The sequence below is a fragment of the Netta rufina genome (genome assembly GCF_964035555.1).
Source record: "Netta rufina genome assembly, chromosome: 4".
Lineage (NCBI taxonomy): Eukaryota > Metazoa > Chordata > Aves > Anseriformes > Anatidae > Netta > Netta rufina.
In genome coordinates this window covers 578,053-596,238 of record NC_140127.1, presented here as the reverse complement: position 1 = coordinate 596,238, position 18,186 = coordinate 578,053, and the positions used below count along the sequence as shown (strand labels likewise).

The 18,186-nt window shown below is 38.6% G+C and overlaps 1 protein-coding gene across 6 annotated transcripts in view; it reads left to right on the top strand.

The window, feature by feature from the left end:
- Window positions 1-18,186, top strand: part of WDFY3 (WD repeat and FYVE domain containing 3) — a 190,932-nt gene that overhangs the window by 164,377 nt on the left and 8,369 nt on the right. For all 6 annotated transcript variants that reach the window (XM_084286230.1, XM_084286228.1, XM_084286227.1 and 3 more), the window contains 18 exons: window positions 1,615-1,783; window positions 1,983-2,146; window positions 2,941-3,089; window positions 3,354-3,474; window positions 3,822-3,907; window positions 4,300-4,380; window positions 4,933-4,987; window positions 5,305-5,424; window positions 5,839-5,956; window positions 7,173-7,279; window positions 8,120-8,273; window positions 10,765-10,856; window positions 11,188-11,400; window positions 12,736-12,883; window positions 14,342-14,496; window positions 14,949-15,107; window positions 16,536-16,715; window positions 17,809-17,991. In XM_084286230.1, coding sequence (XP_084142356.1) covers window positions 1,615-1,783; window positions 1,983-2,146; window positions 2,941-3,089; window positions 3,354-3,474; window positions 3,822-3,907; window positions 4,300-4,380; window positions 4,933-4,987; window positions 5,305-5,424; window positions 5,839-5,956; window positions 7,173-7,279; window positions 8,120-8,273; window positions 10,765-10,856; window positions 11,188-11,400; window positions 12,736-12,883; window positions 14,342-14,496; window positions 14,949-15,107; window positions 16,536-16,715; window positions 17,809-17,991 — 2,454 coding nt within the window. The remainder of the gene's footprint in view (window positions 1-1,614; window positions 1,784-1,982; window positions 2,147-2,940; window positions 3,090-3,353; window positions 3,475-3,821; window positions 3,908-4,299; window positions 4,381-4,932; window positions 4,988-5,304; window positions 5,425-5,838; window positions 5,957-7,172; window positions 7,280-8,119; window positions 8,274-10,764; window positions 10,857-11,187; window positions 11,401-12,735; window positions 12,884-14,341; window positions 14,497-14,948; window positions 15,108-16,535; window positions 16,716-17,808; window positions 17,992-18,186) is intronic.

Genomic DNA, 18,186 nt, shown 5'->3' with positions numbered 1-18,186 from the left:
GGCTTTATGAAAGGCAGGTCCTGCTTGACGAACCTGATCTCCTTCTATGACAAAGTGACGCGCTGGGTGGACGAGGGAAAGGCTGTGGATGTGGTCTACCTTGACTTCAGTAAGGCTTTTGACACTGTCTCCCACAGCATTCTCCTCAAGAAACTGGCTGCTCTTGGCTTGGACTGGCGCACACTTCGTTGGGTTAGAAACTGGCTGGATAGCCGGGCCCAAAGAGTTGTGGTAAATGGAGCCAAGTCCAGCTGGAGGCCGGTCACTAGTGGCGTTCCCCAGGGCTCGGTGCTGGGGCCGGTCCTCTTTAATATCTTTATCGATGATCTGGGTGAGGGGATCGAGTGCACCCTCAGTAAGTTTGCAGATGACACCAAGTTAGGTGCATGTGTCAATCTGCTCGAGGGTAGGAAGGCTCTGCAGGAGGATCTGGATAGGCTGCACCGATGGGCTGAGGTCAACTGCATGAAGTTCAACAAGGCCAAGTGCCGGGTCCTGCACCTGGGGCACAACAACCCCAAGCAGAGCTACAGGCTGGGAGATGGGTGGTTGGAGAGCTGCCTGGCAGAGAAGGACCTGGGAATATTGGTTGATAGTCAGCAGAATATATGAGCCAGCAGTGTGCTCAGGTGGCCAAGAAGGCCAACAGCATCCTGGCTTGTATCAGAAGCAGTGTGGCCAGCAGGGCTAGGGAAGTGTTCGTCCCCCTGTACTTGGCTCTGGTGAGGCCGCACCTTGGGTACTGTGTTCAGTTTTGGGCCCCTCACTACAAGAAGGACATGGAGGTGCTTGAGCGAGTCCAGAGAAGGGCAACGAAGCTGGTGAGGGGCCTGGAGAACAAGTCTTACGAGGAGCAGCTGAGGGAGCTGGAGTTGTTCAGCCTGGGGAAGAGGAGCCTCAGGGGTGACCTTATCGCTCTTTTTAGGTACCTTAAAGGAGGCTGTAGCGAGGTGGGGGTTGGTCTGTTTTCCCACATGCCCGGTGATAGGAACAAGGGGGAATGGGCTAAAGTTGCACTGGGGAGTTTTAGGTTGGATCTTAGGAAGAACTTCTTTACCGAACGGGTTGTTAGGCATTGGAACAGGCTGCGCAGAGAAGTGATGGAGTCACCATTCCTGGAGGTCTTTAAAAGATGTTTAGATTTAGAGCTTGGTGATATGGTTCAGAGGAGGACTTGTTAGTGTTAGGTCATTGGTTGGACTAGGTGGTCTTGGAGGTTTCTTCCAACCTAGACAATTCTGTGATTCTGTGATTGGTCAGTGGGTGGTGAGCAATTGCATTGTGCATCACTTGTTTCATACGCATTATTACTGGTAGTACTATTATCATCATTATTGTTGTTATTATTATTGTTGTTATTATTTTCGTGTCTTTATAAACTGTCTTTATCTCAACTCACAGGCTTCACTTTCCCATTTCTCTCCCCATCCCAGAGAGGGAGGGGGGAGGGTGAGCGAACGGCCGTGTGGTGTTTATCTGCCGGCTGGTTAAACCACAACATGCACAAAGCATTTCATGGGCATGCCCTGTGCTGCACACAGTGTTCCTGAAGCTTGTTTACTGAAGCAAGCGAGGAGTTGACTGACTAAGCGATTGTGTTCAATTATTTCTAAGAAACCTGCTCGCTACCGGAGGGCTATAAGTTATGACAGTAAGGAGTACTACATGCGCCTAGCTTCTGGAAACCCTGCAGTCTTCCAGGACACCATAGAAGAAAATACAGTGGGTGAAACCACTCAGCAGGAGCCAGAACACGGAGAAGACACGATTGCAAGAGTCAGAGGTTAGATCATTTCTTTTGTCCCAAACTATTCTCTTTAAATATATCTGCCTTTATATCTTCTCTTGCATTCATGTTGGAATAAACATAAGGATCTTGTGGGACTCTATTTTCTGTCTTAGCATTGGATCAGCAGTTTTAGACTTCAAAAGGTTTTGCACAGCAATTTTTTTCTTTATTCATTTTTGTTCTTCTTTTCCAGGCCTAGTGAAGCCTCCCCTGAAACGATCTCGCTCTGCTCCTGATGGAGGAGATGATGAGAACCAGGAGCAATCACAAGATCAAGTTGTTGAGGGGAGTTCAATTGATGAAGAGGAGAAGACTGACAATACAACTTTGCTTCGACTTCTTGAAGAAGGAGAGAAGGTACTGTGTACTGCAAACAGACTAAGCACTTACTGTATTGGAATTTCTGCCCTGCATGTAGCAAGCACAAATCAACATCCTAAATAGCTTCCCTGATCTAAAGCTGCACCTGCTTAATATTCTATCAGCTTCTTCTTGCAGCATCCTTGAAACCAAATGTGTACTTGAGTTCAAAGAGGTCCTGAGCCCAAAACCCCTGTACTGGAAACGTTCTTGCTTTGCTTCTGCCTACTGTGGAGAATTCAACCTGTTGTAGAACTAAAGTTGCAAGCTATCCTGTGATTATTACAAGGATTATTACACCGTCAACCTAATGAGACCCCATAAAGGAAATATATGTTGAACATGTAAATACTGCACACAATAGACTTTAAGTAATTCTTGTAATCATTAAAACCAAAAAATTTTGACAGTGAATGTTTTATCCCCATGAACTGTGTTCAAAGGCTGTTCTGGTTACTTAGTATTTCATACTGTCTGTCTGAAGTATACCACTAAATAGATTTGGGATCGAGGTTGAAAGGGCTCCAGGTTGCAAAATACGCCCAAGAAGCAAAGCAAGAGTGGAAAAGTCAGTAAACATAAAAATCTATTCTATATGATGGAGGCTTTATTTAAACTGCCTTTAAAATCAATGATCACAAAGGTGACATACAACCTCAATTAACAGGAAAAATAGCAGAATTTTTGTTGTATCCACAAGTAAGCACTGTTTAGGTCTTGTTCTGACAAAGCAATGGTCTGAGTCTGAGCTTGCTGACCTGCTTCTGCTCACTGCGTGTTTTTCATTTCAGATTCAGCATATGTACCGCTGTGCTCGAGTTCAGGGCCTTGACACTAGCGAAGGGCTTCTTCTCTTTGGGAAAGAGCACTTCTATGTGATTGATGGATTTACCATGACTGCCACCAGAGAAATACGGGATATTGAGACACTGCCTCCAAAGTGAGTGGTTTAATAAAGAGTTTCATGAGTCTTTAGAAGGTGAACAACAGGTGTTTAATGAATTTATTTTGAGTCAACTACAAAAACAGATTGTGGAAGATCTCAGGAGCAGTTTCTTCTGTTGCTCACAAAATGCAAAATGTGGTGTGTGGTGTATCATGAAATAAGTTTCTTTCAATAACTTGACTCTCACAAAGATGAAAAAAATAATTTTTATAATTCATGTTCTTTTTAATCACTTTTCTGTATATACCCCATCTACAGAATGCACGAGCCTATCATACCTAGGGGAGCAAGGCAAGGTCCAAGTCAACTCAAAAGAACGTGCAGCATTTTTGCCTATGAAGATATCAAGGAAGTACATAAAAGGAGATACCTTTTGCAGGTAACTTGGACACAGTATTCAAATTGAGATGCCAACTGTGGAATTTTAACAAGGTAAAATAGGTATCAGATGAGTATTTGGCAAGTGAAAACTGTTTGTTGTGTTGAAATTTAAGAGATTAAGCCTAGCATCTGATCTGAACCATGTTTGGCTTGCTGTAGTTTATTGTGTGAATTAGTGAATTGTAGCATTCTGAAAACAGAACGGTTGGCCGCACTAAGCAGCGTGTGTTGCAATAAGTTTGAATCATGTGTCACTTCGTATGACTAAACTGGCCTACTTCTGACCTTCAGAGATGACAAGCAAAGGTGTTAGTGGTGACATATGTTTGTCTTGTTTGTTTTCAGCCAATTGCAATTGAAGTTTTCTCAGGGGATGGACGGAACTATCTTCTGGCTTTCCAGAAGGGGGTTAGAAATAAAGTTTATCAAAGGTATTGTAAAATAACTAAAGTTACAATATTTAATCTGAATATTTGCCATTATCTGTTTTGAGCAATATTTGAACCTCCAGTGATCTGACAATGAGAAGTAGGTTGCAAGTGGTGTGAGACACTGCATAATCCTGTAGCGAAATCCTGTACCTTGCAGAGAAAAGCCACTAGGAAGCACTAATGACTTCACGCCAAACTTGCTGTACGTAATTAGTATGAGATATACGACTCAGTGAATGTGAGTTTAGAGCGAAAAGGGCTATTCCAATGTTTCTGAAGATGTTATGTAGCTGCTCAAAATTAGATCACTAATTGTACCAAATGTGTTCTAAGTATGAGACAAACCTGGAACAGACACGCTAACCTTAAACTCCATTTAACTCTTGATGCAGGTTTTTGGCTGTGGTGCCATCTCTAACTGACAGTTCGGAGTCAGTGTCTGGACAGAGGCCAAATACCAGTGTAGAACAAGGGTAAGCAATACTATTCCTCACCAGCTTTTTAGCTTAATGGTTTCCAATAGATGATGTTTATGTTAGGGTCCAGTTACCCTGGGGAGTATTGCAACCTCTATTTAAAACTGGGCATTACCAAATAAATAAGAAAACAATGATTTTATGTTCAGCTACTTTAAATGTTTTAATATCGTTGGCAGCATTGGTATACCTTCCTACAAATAAATACATGTTACCAGGATTAATGTTGTTGGTGTACAGGTACATTCTGAAAGGAACTGGAGTACCAAAACCATTTGGCTTGTCCAAGTTTTTAAACATATTTTCCTCAGCAGCAGCCCATCAGTTTTAGTTGTATATGCACTGAAATGCATGGATAATGTGCATTATTATGTCAGTCTGTGTTCAGAAACAAAATAAGTACTACTAATGCAAAAAGGAACTAAGTCTGATTTGTTTAAATGTAAAAATTTACAGGTTTTAATCTTTACACTTTGAATTGTCTTGTAAAGATTTAACACAGGTCTTATTGGTAAGTTAGAAAATGTACTTAATTCTTCTTCCTGTTAGGTCTGGATTGCTTAGCACTTTAGTGGGAGAAAAATCTGTTACTCAAAGATGGGAGGTAAGTATAAATTCTTTTTATATTAAATTGCACATTTTGTAGCGATACATAATTAATGCATGTAAGTTGCATGCTCTTGCTAGAACAAGTGGAATATACTGCTTTAGAAAATGTATCTCTGTATTTTAATGGGTTATATTTCATGATATCATCATCAAATAGTAAATGGTTCTACCGTAGAAATGTAAGCTTAGAGTAGGCATTGTAACATTGAATTAAGTTTCATATATTTGGAGAGAGCTGAACATCTTGAAAGTCTGGCAGCTTAGTTGATTATTGCCAAGTGAACTGTTCAACACTGTTATGTATTCCTTCAGAGAGGAGAAATCAGTAACTTTCAGTACCTGATGCACTTAAACACTCTGGCGGGCAGATCATATAATGATCTTATGCAGTACCCTGTCTTCCCCTGGATCCTCGCAGACTATGATTCAGAGGTAAATAAAATATCTTGTCAACTTAGTAGTAAACTTTTATGCATTTGATGCTTGTAAATACTACAGCTGGCTTGCACTGCCTTGGTAAAATAGTCTTATCCTTATTTGCAGTCTTTAGATTTTATCTATTTTACAATGTCCAGCCCACGCTATCAGTGAGTAGGATATTAGAGGTGCTTAGCTGTCCCATGAAGGCGGGTCCTTGCCCATCCTCATTTTACAGTTGCTATTGGGCTGTGCACAAGTGCATGGCATGTTCTAAGGCAATTGCTCCTCCTTCATGTAACAATGTACAAGACTGCAGCGATTTGTGTAAGTCTGCAGTAGTTTTCTGCACTACATCCTGAAGGATGTTATGCCTATGGAGAAAGCATTCATTTTTAAATAGAATTGATGTTCATTTTATTTTAAAAGGAATTGGACCTTACAAATCCCAGGACATTCAGAAACCTGGCCAAGCCCATGGGAGCTCAAACAGAAGACCGGTTAGCCCAGTACAAGAAACGATACAAAGACTGGGAAGATCCCAATGGTAAGTAACAACATATCCTGCAGGAAAAAGTGAGGGGCACATGCCTGCCATGTGATGGGGAGTGAGTCATGGATTTTCATTATAAGGTCAAGAGTTCTGGATTTGGATATACAGAGCTCTACCATGTGGGTGGGTTGTTTTTTTTTGTTTTTTTTTTTTTTTTTGTGACTTGGAAACAAATATTAAATTGACGCAAAGGGGTGGTGATGATGATATGTATGTTGTTGTTCCATTGTTGTTTTTTAAAAATCTGAACGGCATGTTTTTATACACAAAATTGAAGAGAAAACAGTTGTATATTGAGAACTGTTAAACCTTGACTAATTGTTAGATATGGGCAAGTACATACTAAGCATGCGGTCAGTTGTCTCCTTGACTAATGTTTGAATGCTGCTGTAAGACAATAAATTGTACAGAGGAATATGAATACTTTTGCGTTATCAGGGCAGTAGTTTTTTCATTTCTTGGTTTACTGCATATTTTTGTGTTAAGGAAGCATCTTTTTCTTTGCTACCCACCCCCCAAAAGAAATACATGTACTGTTATGTTCTTAAGTTTGTAATGCTTCCAAATGATAAGCAATTGAGTTGTGTATTCTCCATTTAGAGTTTCCTTATCTATTGAATCTATTGAAAATAAAACTTGTGAGTTGTCAAAACAGCTATAATACACGATAATTATTTTTCTGTGCTTTTATATGCAGCACAAGCTTGTTTAACTACTGTAATGCTGTTCTGGGTCAAACAGCAGGTGGCTAAGACGGTCATTTTCAGAAATGAATTGTGTTCTATGTGTATTTATGAAGATTTTTTTCCCAGGAAATTATGACAGTGAAAGCTCTACAAATTCTGTAGCCAACAATTCTGAGATGTATTTCTGACTGAGCCTTTAATTCCAGAGCAACCAAAAAAAAAAAATCACTGTTGGAACATTTGAAATATTTAAAATAAAAAATGAGTAACCATGCAGTCTTGCTGGACAGCTCATTGAATTAAAGCTACTGCACTGCAGCTAGAACTTAAGTGGTGGCCATGACAAAACACAATGTTTTCAATTTCCCAAGAATGAAAATTACAAATGCCAATTTTAAATGTGTCTGAAGTGACAGAGTAAATACAATGCATCACTAGTTAGTACTGTCACCAGTAACTGTTGTCACCTACTGTTACTTAACTTCTTTATTTCTTCTATGTTGATGATTTTTAATTTTTGGCAGGTGAAACTCCAGCTTACCATTATGGGACCCACTATTCATCTGCCATGATAGTGGCTTCTTACCTTGTCCGGATGGAGCCTTTTACACAGATTTTTTTACGGCTACAGGTAAGAAGTACAAGACCTTATTTCGTGTTGCTTTCCTGCTGTACTTTTGAGACCTACGTGAAAAATGTGATCAGTCTGCTGATCTCATGAAATACATTAGAAAAAATATCTTGAGTGATCGCAGGTGGGATAGGTCCAAAAACCTTTAGGATGTTTGATGTTTATTTGTAATAGATTTAATGGAATTCACATTTTGTCATGTTGTTCAAACATTTAGAAATATGTATGGAACAAAATAGCTCCAGACAAAAAACAAAGGTTTTATTATAAAGACAAATACACTTCTCATTGTGCTTTATTTGTTTGCCATTGCAAGAATCTTGTACCAGTTCTTCAGTTTACTATGGAGGTGTTGAAAGATGCTAAATTTAAAACCTATACTTCTATCCCAAGATGCAATTCAGTACTGAGTGTTAAAGTAAACCAAAATTTGCAGAGCCTGGCATCTTTTGGCAGTTTGACAGGTAACTGGGCTCAAAACATTGTTTCCAGTATTTTCCTGGACAGAAGCCACCAGGCAAAATATGTACATATATGTGTGTGTGTGTGTGTATATATATAATTTTTTTCCTTTGGCACAGCGTTTCACCAGAAGAGACTAAACTTTGAAGTAGTAAACTTTGAAACTCCTTCAAATCTGGTAGATCTGTCTTCATACTTTGTGCACTATTATTGTGTTCCACAGCATAAAATAATGCAGCATTTAAAATTCTTTGTGTTACAGGAAGAAACATGCTATGTTTTATGATGTATTTATTAGGCAGAGTATGTTCTGGTTTGCCTTCTTGCAGCACAGCAAATTTGTCCAAGCTACTCCGATGATCTTGCTTTGTCCCACAGGGTGGTCACTTTGACCTGGCTGACCGAATGTTTCACAGTGTCCGGGAGGCCTGGTATTCAGCGTCAAAGCACAACATGGCAGACGTGAAGGAGCTCATCCCGGAATTTTTCTACCTCCCTGAGTTCCTGCTCAATTCCAACAATTTTGATCTAGGTAGGCCAAAACACTCCATGACAAAAGTCCCTCTCATTTTTCCTATGAGAAGATTATGTTAAAATCTTGATAATTTATTTTAAGATATACTTTACTTTCACATATGTAAAATAGACCAAACATGGTCTATTATTCACAGATTTCATCCATTAAAGAAAAGAAGACTCAATAGCAGTTTGAAATAAGTGCTTGGAGTGTGGGTGACAGATAATAACAAGAATCTAAGAAACTAATTCTAAACCTCTGCTTTAACTAAGTGAAGCTTACAAAGCTGCAAAACAGATCAACGGTGTACAATGGTGTGAGCAATCACCAGTAAAGAATACATCTCTGCTAAGTGAATCTCTCAAGTCTTGCAGTGCATTATGATGGTAATGGAAATAATATAACTCTAGGTTTAAAAGCCTTAAGAAAAGGTTCAAAAATTAAGAAGTGCTAAACACAACTATCATATCAAAAAGACATTTCTCAGTTTCACTAAAGATTTTTATTACCCCAAAAAATATTTATAACCTTTTTTTCAGGGTTTTGAAAGTTAGAGCATTGAGAAATGTACGCTGCCGTACTCTTAATTTTCTTTATACCATTTTTAGTCTTTGGGAAACCTGTTTGATACTGTTCACTTCCTCTTAAAGATTTCCAAAGCTTTTATTGTAATGTGGCACTTGACTTCTGTGACAGTAATTATTTAACGAGTCAAGTTTCACAGACGTTGTCCATAGGAGATAAATGAGTGTATGTCACTCTTCTCAGCAGCTTTAAGCTTCTCTCAGCTCTTTGCTGGGAATCTAATACCAACAAAAAAGATGAATTGGGTGGTGTGTTTCAATAGCCTCAAAATGTTGTTAGGGATTGGAAGTGCAAATGTACAAAACCAAAAGCAAAAAAAAAAAAAAGTAGGGAAAGACAAAACACATCTCCTGAGTATTCTTCAGACAGAAGGGTGTGGCCATTACCATTAAATATTGAGGTCTTGTTCATTTAGTTCTGTATCTCCTAATTTTAGGTGGATATGTCTGATTACTACAAGTTCTATCAACATTTAGAACAACAGTAGGACAGGCTTTGTTCTGAACTACTGTAAAGCTAAAAACCTGCATGAGACTTCAGTTTGTGTTACTTCATAATTATCCCAGTCCCCTTCCAATCCCTTTCTCCCAAACAAGGAGATAGGAAAACATTCAAAGCCTGATTAGATTATGCAAGGAATGTCTGTTGGGCAAATGTACTACTTGTGCATCTGTGTAAATTTGGAAGCTTGCCCTGAGCAAGTACAAAACGTGGGATTGTCTCTCAGTGACAAATGACAACACATGAATATGAGTGGGAAGTTGTAAGGACTAAGGTTTCAGTAAATGAAACATGCCACCACTTAATATTCTGGGTGGGAAGGGATCTCTCTAGGATCGTGATGAATGTATGTGTCCAGGACATGCCAAGAGGAATGACCACCGTCCTTGGGTGTAAAGTTTGTGGCAGCTTGACAGGGTCAGTGCATGAGTACTGTACTGTCATAGTGTAGCCATTCCCATGGGTAAAACAACAATGTCATTGTTTAATGCAGATTGTTTCTATTGCAAAGAAGATAAACTTGGAGCCAAAGAGCTGCTCCACCAAGTCTTCCCAGTACAGTTTGCTGTTAAGCTGTCTCATTACAGGATTTATTTGCCTTTAAAATAAACCCAGTTGACTTGTTTGCTGCTGTATACACACAGATGCCAAGTACAGAATATTTTTCCTCACTAAAATTCAGTCTGTAGCATTTATTCATGTTTACCTCATGAAACAATTTCTAACATGCAAGTCAAAAAAAATGACCAGCATTGAGTTGTGGTGCAGTGATTGCTGTAGCCACCAGATGGACGTCTTCTTGAGCATCAACTTCCAGTAGGTGGGCTGGCTGCTTTTGTGCAAGCTGAATTGGCAGTATGGGACTCAGATTGTGTAGTGGCCACAAAAGACCACAGGACTGGCTGTTTTCATGATCTTTTGCATGCTACAGTAGGTATTTCCTATGGTAGGGAGAGGAAATAAGAAATGTACCTAACTAGAAATACTAAGACAAGAAGTTGTGTTCAAAGAGCACTTCATTGGGAAATGTAAAGGTTTTGAGTTCAGACTTCTATGTTGTGAAACTGTAAGAAAACTGAGTAATCTAATCAACTCCCCAAGCTAGAAAAATTGTTTGCTTTGAAGAGCATACTCTGAACTAGTATTGTCAACATCAAAAGCCATTGCAAGGAATATTTGAGTTCTTCATTTTCTACTCTTGCTGACTATCACACCTGAATAACCAAGTCAGAATTTTTCAGGTTTTACTGCCTGATGTTTAAAAATTAGACAGTATTTAAAATAAAAGTCTGAAAGGCCTTTCTTTATAAAGGAAAGGTGTTAAATTTTGTTGTTGTTAATTAACTGTTGCTATTGCTATGTGGTTTCACTGGTTGTCTCCAAATCTTTGTTTGTTTGTGTTTGTTTTTTTTTTTTACAGGTTGCAAACAAAATGGCACTAAACTTGGAGATGTAATACTTCCCCCGTGGGCAAAAGGAGACCCTCGTGAATTTATCAGAGTTCATCGGGAGGTAATTTGAGTTTTAATAATGGAAGTAGAAAATGTCATTTGTGACATTACACTGTGAATGAAGCCTGGCTTGATTCATGCCGTCACAGCTACCAGCCAGTCCATGTGTTCTGGGTTGATGGCTGTTTGTTACAAATGGCTGCAGAGCTGGTGTTTACTCCACTTCATTTTTGGCTAGAGAGTAAGCTGAGACAACAGGTGCTTCAGCTTTAACAAAAAAAAAAAAAAAAGAGAATATATCAATGTATTCTGCTTCTTTCTTTGTGGCAGGTGTAGTATACTTCACCAATGACTGACATGGCTACTTTTAATGTATGCACTTTGAATTTCAGGCTCTGGAATGCGACTTTGTGAGTGCACATCTGCATGAGTGGATTGACTTGATCTTTGGCTATAAACAGCAAGGTCCTGCGGCAGTTGAAGCTGTAAATGTCTTTCATCATCTCTTCTATGAGGGGCAAGTGGACATATACAACATCAATGATCCATTAAAAGAGACAGCTACTATAGGATTCATTAATAACTTCGGACAGATACCAAAGCAGGTACACCATTTGCAGAATTTCTATTTGCAAGATGATGCTTGAGTTGAAATACATTTAAGAGAAAAGGAGGAGCAAAACTTCCTGGAAGTGTATGTCCATAAATGTTCTTCCAGGGACGTTGAATCATTTGCATCTCCAAAACAGATACAATTAAGATAAATTTTGAGCTTTGCTCATGAGATGGAAATGTCTTTTTTCCATTTTGCACTCTCAAAATAAAGGTGAAATGAATTATGGTTCGATTTAAAAAAAAAAAAAAAAAAAAAAAAGGACATGGGAAAGATGAGTACGTTGCTGCTGTGAAGCATACCGCTTAATGTCGAGGGGAAAAATGAAAACAACATTTTAAGGTAAAGTCTGGTATTTAGGTATATCGACGTATCCTGTAATAAAATAATTTCTATATGTACATTTTTTAAAGCAGCTCTAGGAGATACTGGGTTTGACCACGTCTTTTATTGAGAGAATTTGTTGAAAAAGCACTCAGTATTTCCTTTACAAGGATTGACACTTAAAGGTCCTGTAATACTCATGCATAGATTTATCTTTTATGTGCAGTTTTAAAGTTTTTGAGTACTCTTTAAGTGAGATTACACTAAATTAATATACTTAATGAAGTGGTACTTTGAATTCTTGTTTTTTTGGGGAGGATTTTTTTTCCCTTGAATTAGATGTTGCTGTAGGATTTTTTGTTTATTTGTCTTTTATCGAATGATAAAAGTTAAATTTTTTTCATGTCATGAGTTAATTTTTCCAATCCTTGATCTGGTGGAAACTACAGATAAACTCAACAATTCACTGGGAACACAAATGCAGGTTTGGAGCTCTAGACTGTAGCAGAAGCACATGATTTCACAGGAGCCACAAGATATATCAGAACAGGCAATGTGGCAAAAATAAACAGCACAGTAGTGATAAGAGTGACAAGAGGGCAAATGTTAGGGTGTTAAATGAGAACCTGATTTTGACCAGTTCACTTGAAATTATTGGAGGAAACCTGCAACAGAATTCGACATCATCTTATGAATCACTTTTGGCATCCTTGCTTGCTTTACGTCATCTGCTTTTGCAGCTAGAGGTAGCTTTAAAAATAATTTGCTCATTATATCCTAGTTGTTTTTTGTATTATTTGGTGAAGTCTCATCAAAATGTTTACTATAATTTATTAATGAACACTGAATAGTGGTGAGTCCATGAACACTGAGGGCAGTTAAGTAGAATTTACTGATCTGTAGAATTTTAATAAGGTGAATGGGACACTACTGATCTTTTTAAGACGGTGCTCTTGCAAACCTGTAATTTGTGATCATAAGTAATTTTTTTGATGAATTTCAGCTTTTTAAAAAACCACACCCTCCAAAGCGTGTTAGAAGCCGACTGAATGGAGAGGTTGTAGGAACCTCTGTACCCCCTGGTTCCACAAGTGACAAGATTTTTTTCCATCATTTAGACAACCTACGACCATCTCTTGCACCAGTGAAAGGTAAAACAAACCACAACACTTATTTCTGTTTCTTTCACAGAGCTTTCAGAGTTTCAATGAGAGAGTGTTTTTCAATATTTTGTTTAGTTTTAACTTTTATTCATAATGCTTGTAAATTTGAGAGAAAGAAATTTAAAATACCCCAATGGTCTAAGGTTATTATTACTTAGCTTAAAGTATACTTGGAAAGTGTCAAATCTGTGCCATTTGGCAGTAACTTCTTAAAAGACACGGATAAAATGGGGCCTAAGCACCTTTTTCAAGTTTTAATGTGGAAAAAAGTGTTTGAAGCAAATTGCAAAGGTGTCTGAAGGATATTCAGAGTACTTTGTTTCTGGGCCAGCAGAGGCTTCACTGTTTATTTGCTATAGCAGAAGGATTGTTTTTCTCAGTGCCAACAAATACTGAGAATGTCGGCAGGAAAGGTTGGTTGCTGCAGTGAGACCAAAAAAGTGGGTTTTGACCTCATACGTGATATTGCAGTGAACAAAAGTTAATTGTCCATGAGGTAGGTAAATCCTATGCAGTGTTTTATGTCATAGATGTTTAAATGAATGTGTGTATTGTGTAAAAAGAAAAGGATGTACCATTACACAGAACGTAGCAGGGCTATACTTGAGGACAGGAAACAGGAAGCCTGTATTTGCAAAATTAGATAAATAAATAGGTAAGTAATTAGGAATGTAGACTGTGGGAATATTTGTCCAAGATCATGGAATCATCTAGGCTGGAAAAGACCTCTAAGATCATCTAGTCCAACCTCTAACGTAGCATTGTCAAGACGCCCACTAAACCATGTTACTAAGTTCTACATCTACATGTCTCTCAAAGACCTCCCAGAATGGTGACTCAACCACTTCCCTGGGCAGCCTTTTCTAGTGCCATACAACCATTTTAGTAAGGAAATATCTCCTAATATCCAATGTAAACCACCCCTGGTGCAACCTGAGGCTATTTCCCCCTATCTTATCCCTTGGAGGTTGGGAGGAGAGCCCAATCCCCATCTCACTATGGCATCCTTTAAGGTAATGGTAAAGTACCATAAGGTCTTTCTTGAGCCTTCCTTTATCCAAGCTAATCAACCCCAGCTCCCTCAGCCACTCCTCATAAGGCTTACTTTCTAGACCCTTCACCATCTTCGTTACCCTTCTTGGGACACACTGCAGTGCCTCAATGTCTTTTTGTAGCGAGGGTCCCAAAATGATGTTGGCATCAATACCAAAAAAAAAAAAAAAGTAATATTTTAATTGTGCTGAAAATGGTGCAATCATTTCTAATGAGAAATGTCAAAGAGGTAATGTCTGTGCGATGTTAAGCTTGAAGCATAAGCTTCATGCAGCATTGCAGGTGGGACCAGAGCAATTGTATAATCTCTGGCTTTTGTAGAGCATCAGGTATTTAATGGGATCAGATAGTTTCTGTCTTTGCATTCAATAAAAGATAACTCTTCTTTTCTAGAGCTCAAGGAGCCTGTGGGACAGATCGTGTGTACTGATAAAGGCATTCTGGCAGTAGAACAGAATAAGGTTCTCATCCCACCTACTTGGAATAAAACTTTTGCTTGGGGCTATGCAGACCTCAGCTGTAGACTGGGTACCTACGAGTCAGACAAGGTTTGTCATCTGAAATTGGTTTTAGTGCTGAAAGCAATCAACTATTCAATAGTGAAAGAAATCCAGGAATGGAAACTTAGTTTGCATGTCAATGAAATAATATTTGCTTGTACTGTGTATGTTTTATTGCCCCCATCTGGTTGTCTTCATGAGAACATGAACAGAATGACATAAGCTAATTCATAATAATTTTTAACAAGCCTGAAAAACAAACAAACAAAAAATCAAATTAAAGAATGCCAGTAAAATTCACCAATTCACCTTTTGTGTTCTGTCAGGAGCCATTTTATGGCTGAAGCTAGAATTACTTCTGTTTGTGGGAAATGTAAAAGAGACAGCAACGATATCTTAGTTACTTAATGGTCCAGCATTCATTGGGTGGCACTCGGGCTTTTATTTTTTCCTACCAAGTTCCAATTCTGCAAGTAATTCTTTGTTTTCTTTACTTCCAGGCAGTAATTGTTTATGAATGTTTGTCAGAATGGGGTCAGATACTGTGTGCCATTTGTCCCAACCCCAAACTAGTTATCACTGGGGGAACAAGCACAGCTGTGTGTGTGTGGGAAATGGGCATCTCCAAAGAAAAAGCTAAAGCCCTCACACTAAAACAGGTAAAGTACAATGAAGTTGCGTATTAGGCAAACTATGTTCCAAGATCCAAGGAAGTATGAAAGGAGTATTGCGTGCTCAGTAAGCTTTGGAACAGTGAATCAAGTGGACGTTTGGAAATCTAAGTAGTCCCGGTACTGATCTGCATTGAAAATTGGCAAACTGTGTCTTTAGAATTGCATTGGTTTGAGGATAGTTGACCACTATGAGCTTTTTGGAGATGCAGGGAATTGGGTAGCAATGTTAACAACAGTATAAAGATGTATTTTGTGTGAAATAATCTGTGTTATTGTAGTGCTGCCCCCATCTGAAAACTGTCAGGGATGGCAGTGAAGGAGACTGTCTCAACTGTTCATTTTCCTTTTCCTAAGTACTTCTGTCTTTTCTTTTGGAGTTGTTATGTTTAAATTACATTTTTGGTCAAAACTTTGCGCTTTCTGACAGTAATATATGGTATTTGTTGAGCATAGTATACTTGATCAGGATAACTTTATATTGTTGTTTCTTTGTTAATTCAAGACATTATCTTTTTATACAACAAACAAGTACCTGTGGTTTTGTCAGTTGCAGTTAGGTACAGAGGAAGTCTTGTGTGTCTATTAAAAAAAAAAAAAAAAAAAAAAAAAAAACGTCACCAACCCACCACCACCAAAAAAATAAATAAATCTCAAAGTATTCTAGGTGTGTGTGTCCTTGTTCTATGTAGTCAGATTATAAGAGCTATTGTTCCTGGTAGCATCTTAAAAATAGGATTTTTTTTTTTCCTAGTGGAAAGCTTCAGCTCAAACTAATCAGAAGAAATTTAGAGAATTTTTAACGAACTTCCCAACAGTAGTCTACAACAATGACTGTCCAAAGCTGTGTTTCCAAAGCTTTTTGCTTATGCAAGATAAAACATCATAACCTGAGTTTCAGGGTAGTGTAATTAAGTTGCTTTGCTTTCATCTTCTTGCAGCAGTGGGGTCAGAGTAAATGCAAGACTGGTCGCTGCAGCTTATCTGATGACTTGTAACTTGATAAATGCGAAAAATCCAACTGTATTCCAGACTCCTGTTTCAATGGTTAGTTGAGGCCTAAAATCTAAAAGATGAGTCTTCTCAAAGCAGCTGCTTGTAACTTTCTCCTCCTTGCAATTAACCTTGACTTTTTGATTATAATTTTGGCTTCTCTTCCTTCGTCTTCTCTCAAACATCAACAGATGTTTAAATAGGAGCCTTTTGATATTTACAGTGAAATCCTGTTTTCAGAAAATGACTCCTATTAATTTCAATTATGGAAGTAGTTGCAACTAAATACTTCCAGTCTCAGTCCAGTTGGATCTTCTGATAGGTTATTGATGTTTACTTTACCTGAATCTCTTCAGGTGTAATGTAGTCATTTTTGTGCTCTCTCCTGATTGCACTACATTCCTCCTTGGTTCTGTTTTGCAGGCATTACTGGGTCATACTGACACTGTCACATGCTTAACAGCATCGCTAGCTTATCACATAATTGTGAGTGGATCACGGGATCGCACCTGCATCATTTGGGATTTGAATAAACTCTCATTTCTAACGCAGCTTCGAGGTCACAGGGCTCCAGTTTCAGCACTCTGTATAAATGAATTAACGGTAAGAAACAAGCACCATTCACCCAAGTGTGGTGGGAGCAGTAGGCAAGAGTCAGAAATTATTAACATGAAGAAAAGCAGACTAGGCTATTCCGTTAATATGGGGAAACTTGATAATTCACGTTAAAATGAATGACCTGGTTTAGGGAATAATCTGCATCTTTTGTCCAGAGGAGCACATGGGTTTGTTCCATGCAGAGCGACTTAAGCTTGGCAGAGCTTATTAACAGTGCTGGCAGCAGTGTAACTAATGCAGTGTTCAGAGTGGTTTGTCAAACCTGTCATGGGAGCGAGGAGACTATTATATGTGACCTTGAGTGATTTCTGCTCTCTTAGGCTTAATTTAAAGGAAGCAGAAGGTGCATTAGATGAAGCTGTGGTGACAATTATAGCAGAAACAGACATATCCTAAGAGCTCCTCTCTCTGAAACTCCTATAAGTTGCATTTTGCCATTTATCCAGTGCCCATGAGCATCAAAACATTTGCCTGAGATGAAACCTTTCTTAGTTGGTCCATCTGATCTGGATGGACTATGCTTCATCTGGAACAATCTAATGGATGAAATCTAGATAAAATGGTGCTGAAATGCCAAGAGGGGGGTAGCAAGAGGTACAGTTTATTAGCTGCTCATCATTGCTGTAGTGTTGCCAGTATAGTAAACCACAGCTACCATATTCCTTTTGCACTAGTTGAAGTTAGGCCTTCTTTTGCTCTTCTTCCAATAGAGAAACAAATTAAATTAAAGGCAGTATGTATCAGTGAAAAAGAGTGAAGGCACCATGAGCTAGGTCATTTAATTGGGAATGGCAAGTACTTAAAATATACTGTTGGCTGCTTCTGCTATGAAAAATGGAGAAATTGGTCTATTCATTATATGCTGTAAATACAATGGCCTGGTTGTAACTAGGTCTGCTTTTGTACAAACAGTTTTTAAAAATGCATATTGTTCTCAAGGTTTTTTTAGGTGGTCAAACTCAGGAACTACTGAAAAGTTCCTGGTGAGATGCTTTAATAAATAAATTCAGCTTATATTTTTGCTTAATTAAAACCCAAGACTTGTATTGAAATATGAAGATGTTACTGGTCTTTTTAGGGGGATATCGTATCATGTGCTGGCACTTATATCCATGTATGGAGTATTAATGGCAGCCCTACCGCAAGTGTGAACACTTTCACTGGTCGAAGCCAGCAAATCATGTGTTGCTTTGTGTCAGAGATGAATGAGTGGGATACCCAGAATGTCATAGTGACGGGACATTCAGATGGAGTTGTCAGGGTAGGTACCAGGAATCACTGTTTGGAAAAATAAATTTATGCCTTTGTAATAGTAAATAGGTAAGTCATGTCTATCCAAGACAGGGTCTTGGCTAGTATCAAAAGTAGTCCTCCTATACTGGTATGCTCCACCTGTACAGTTCATGCACGTGCGTAGATGTCTTCCTATACCCCCTTGAAAACAGGACATAAAATG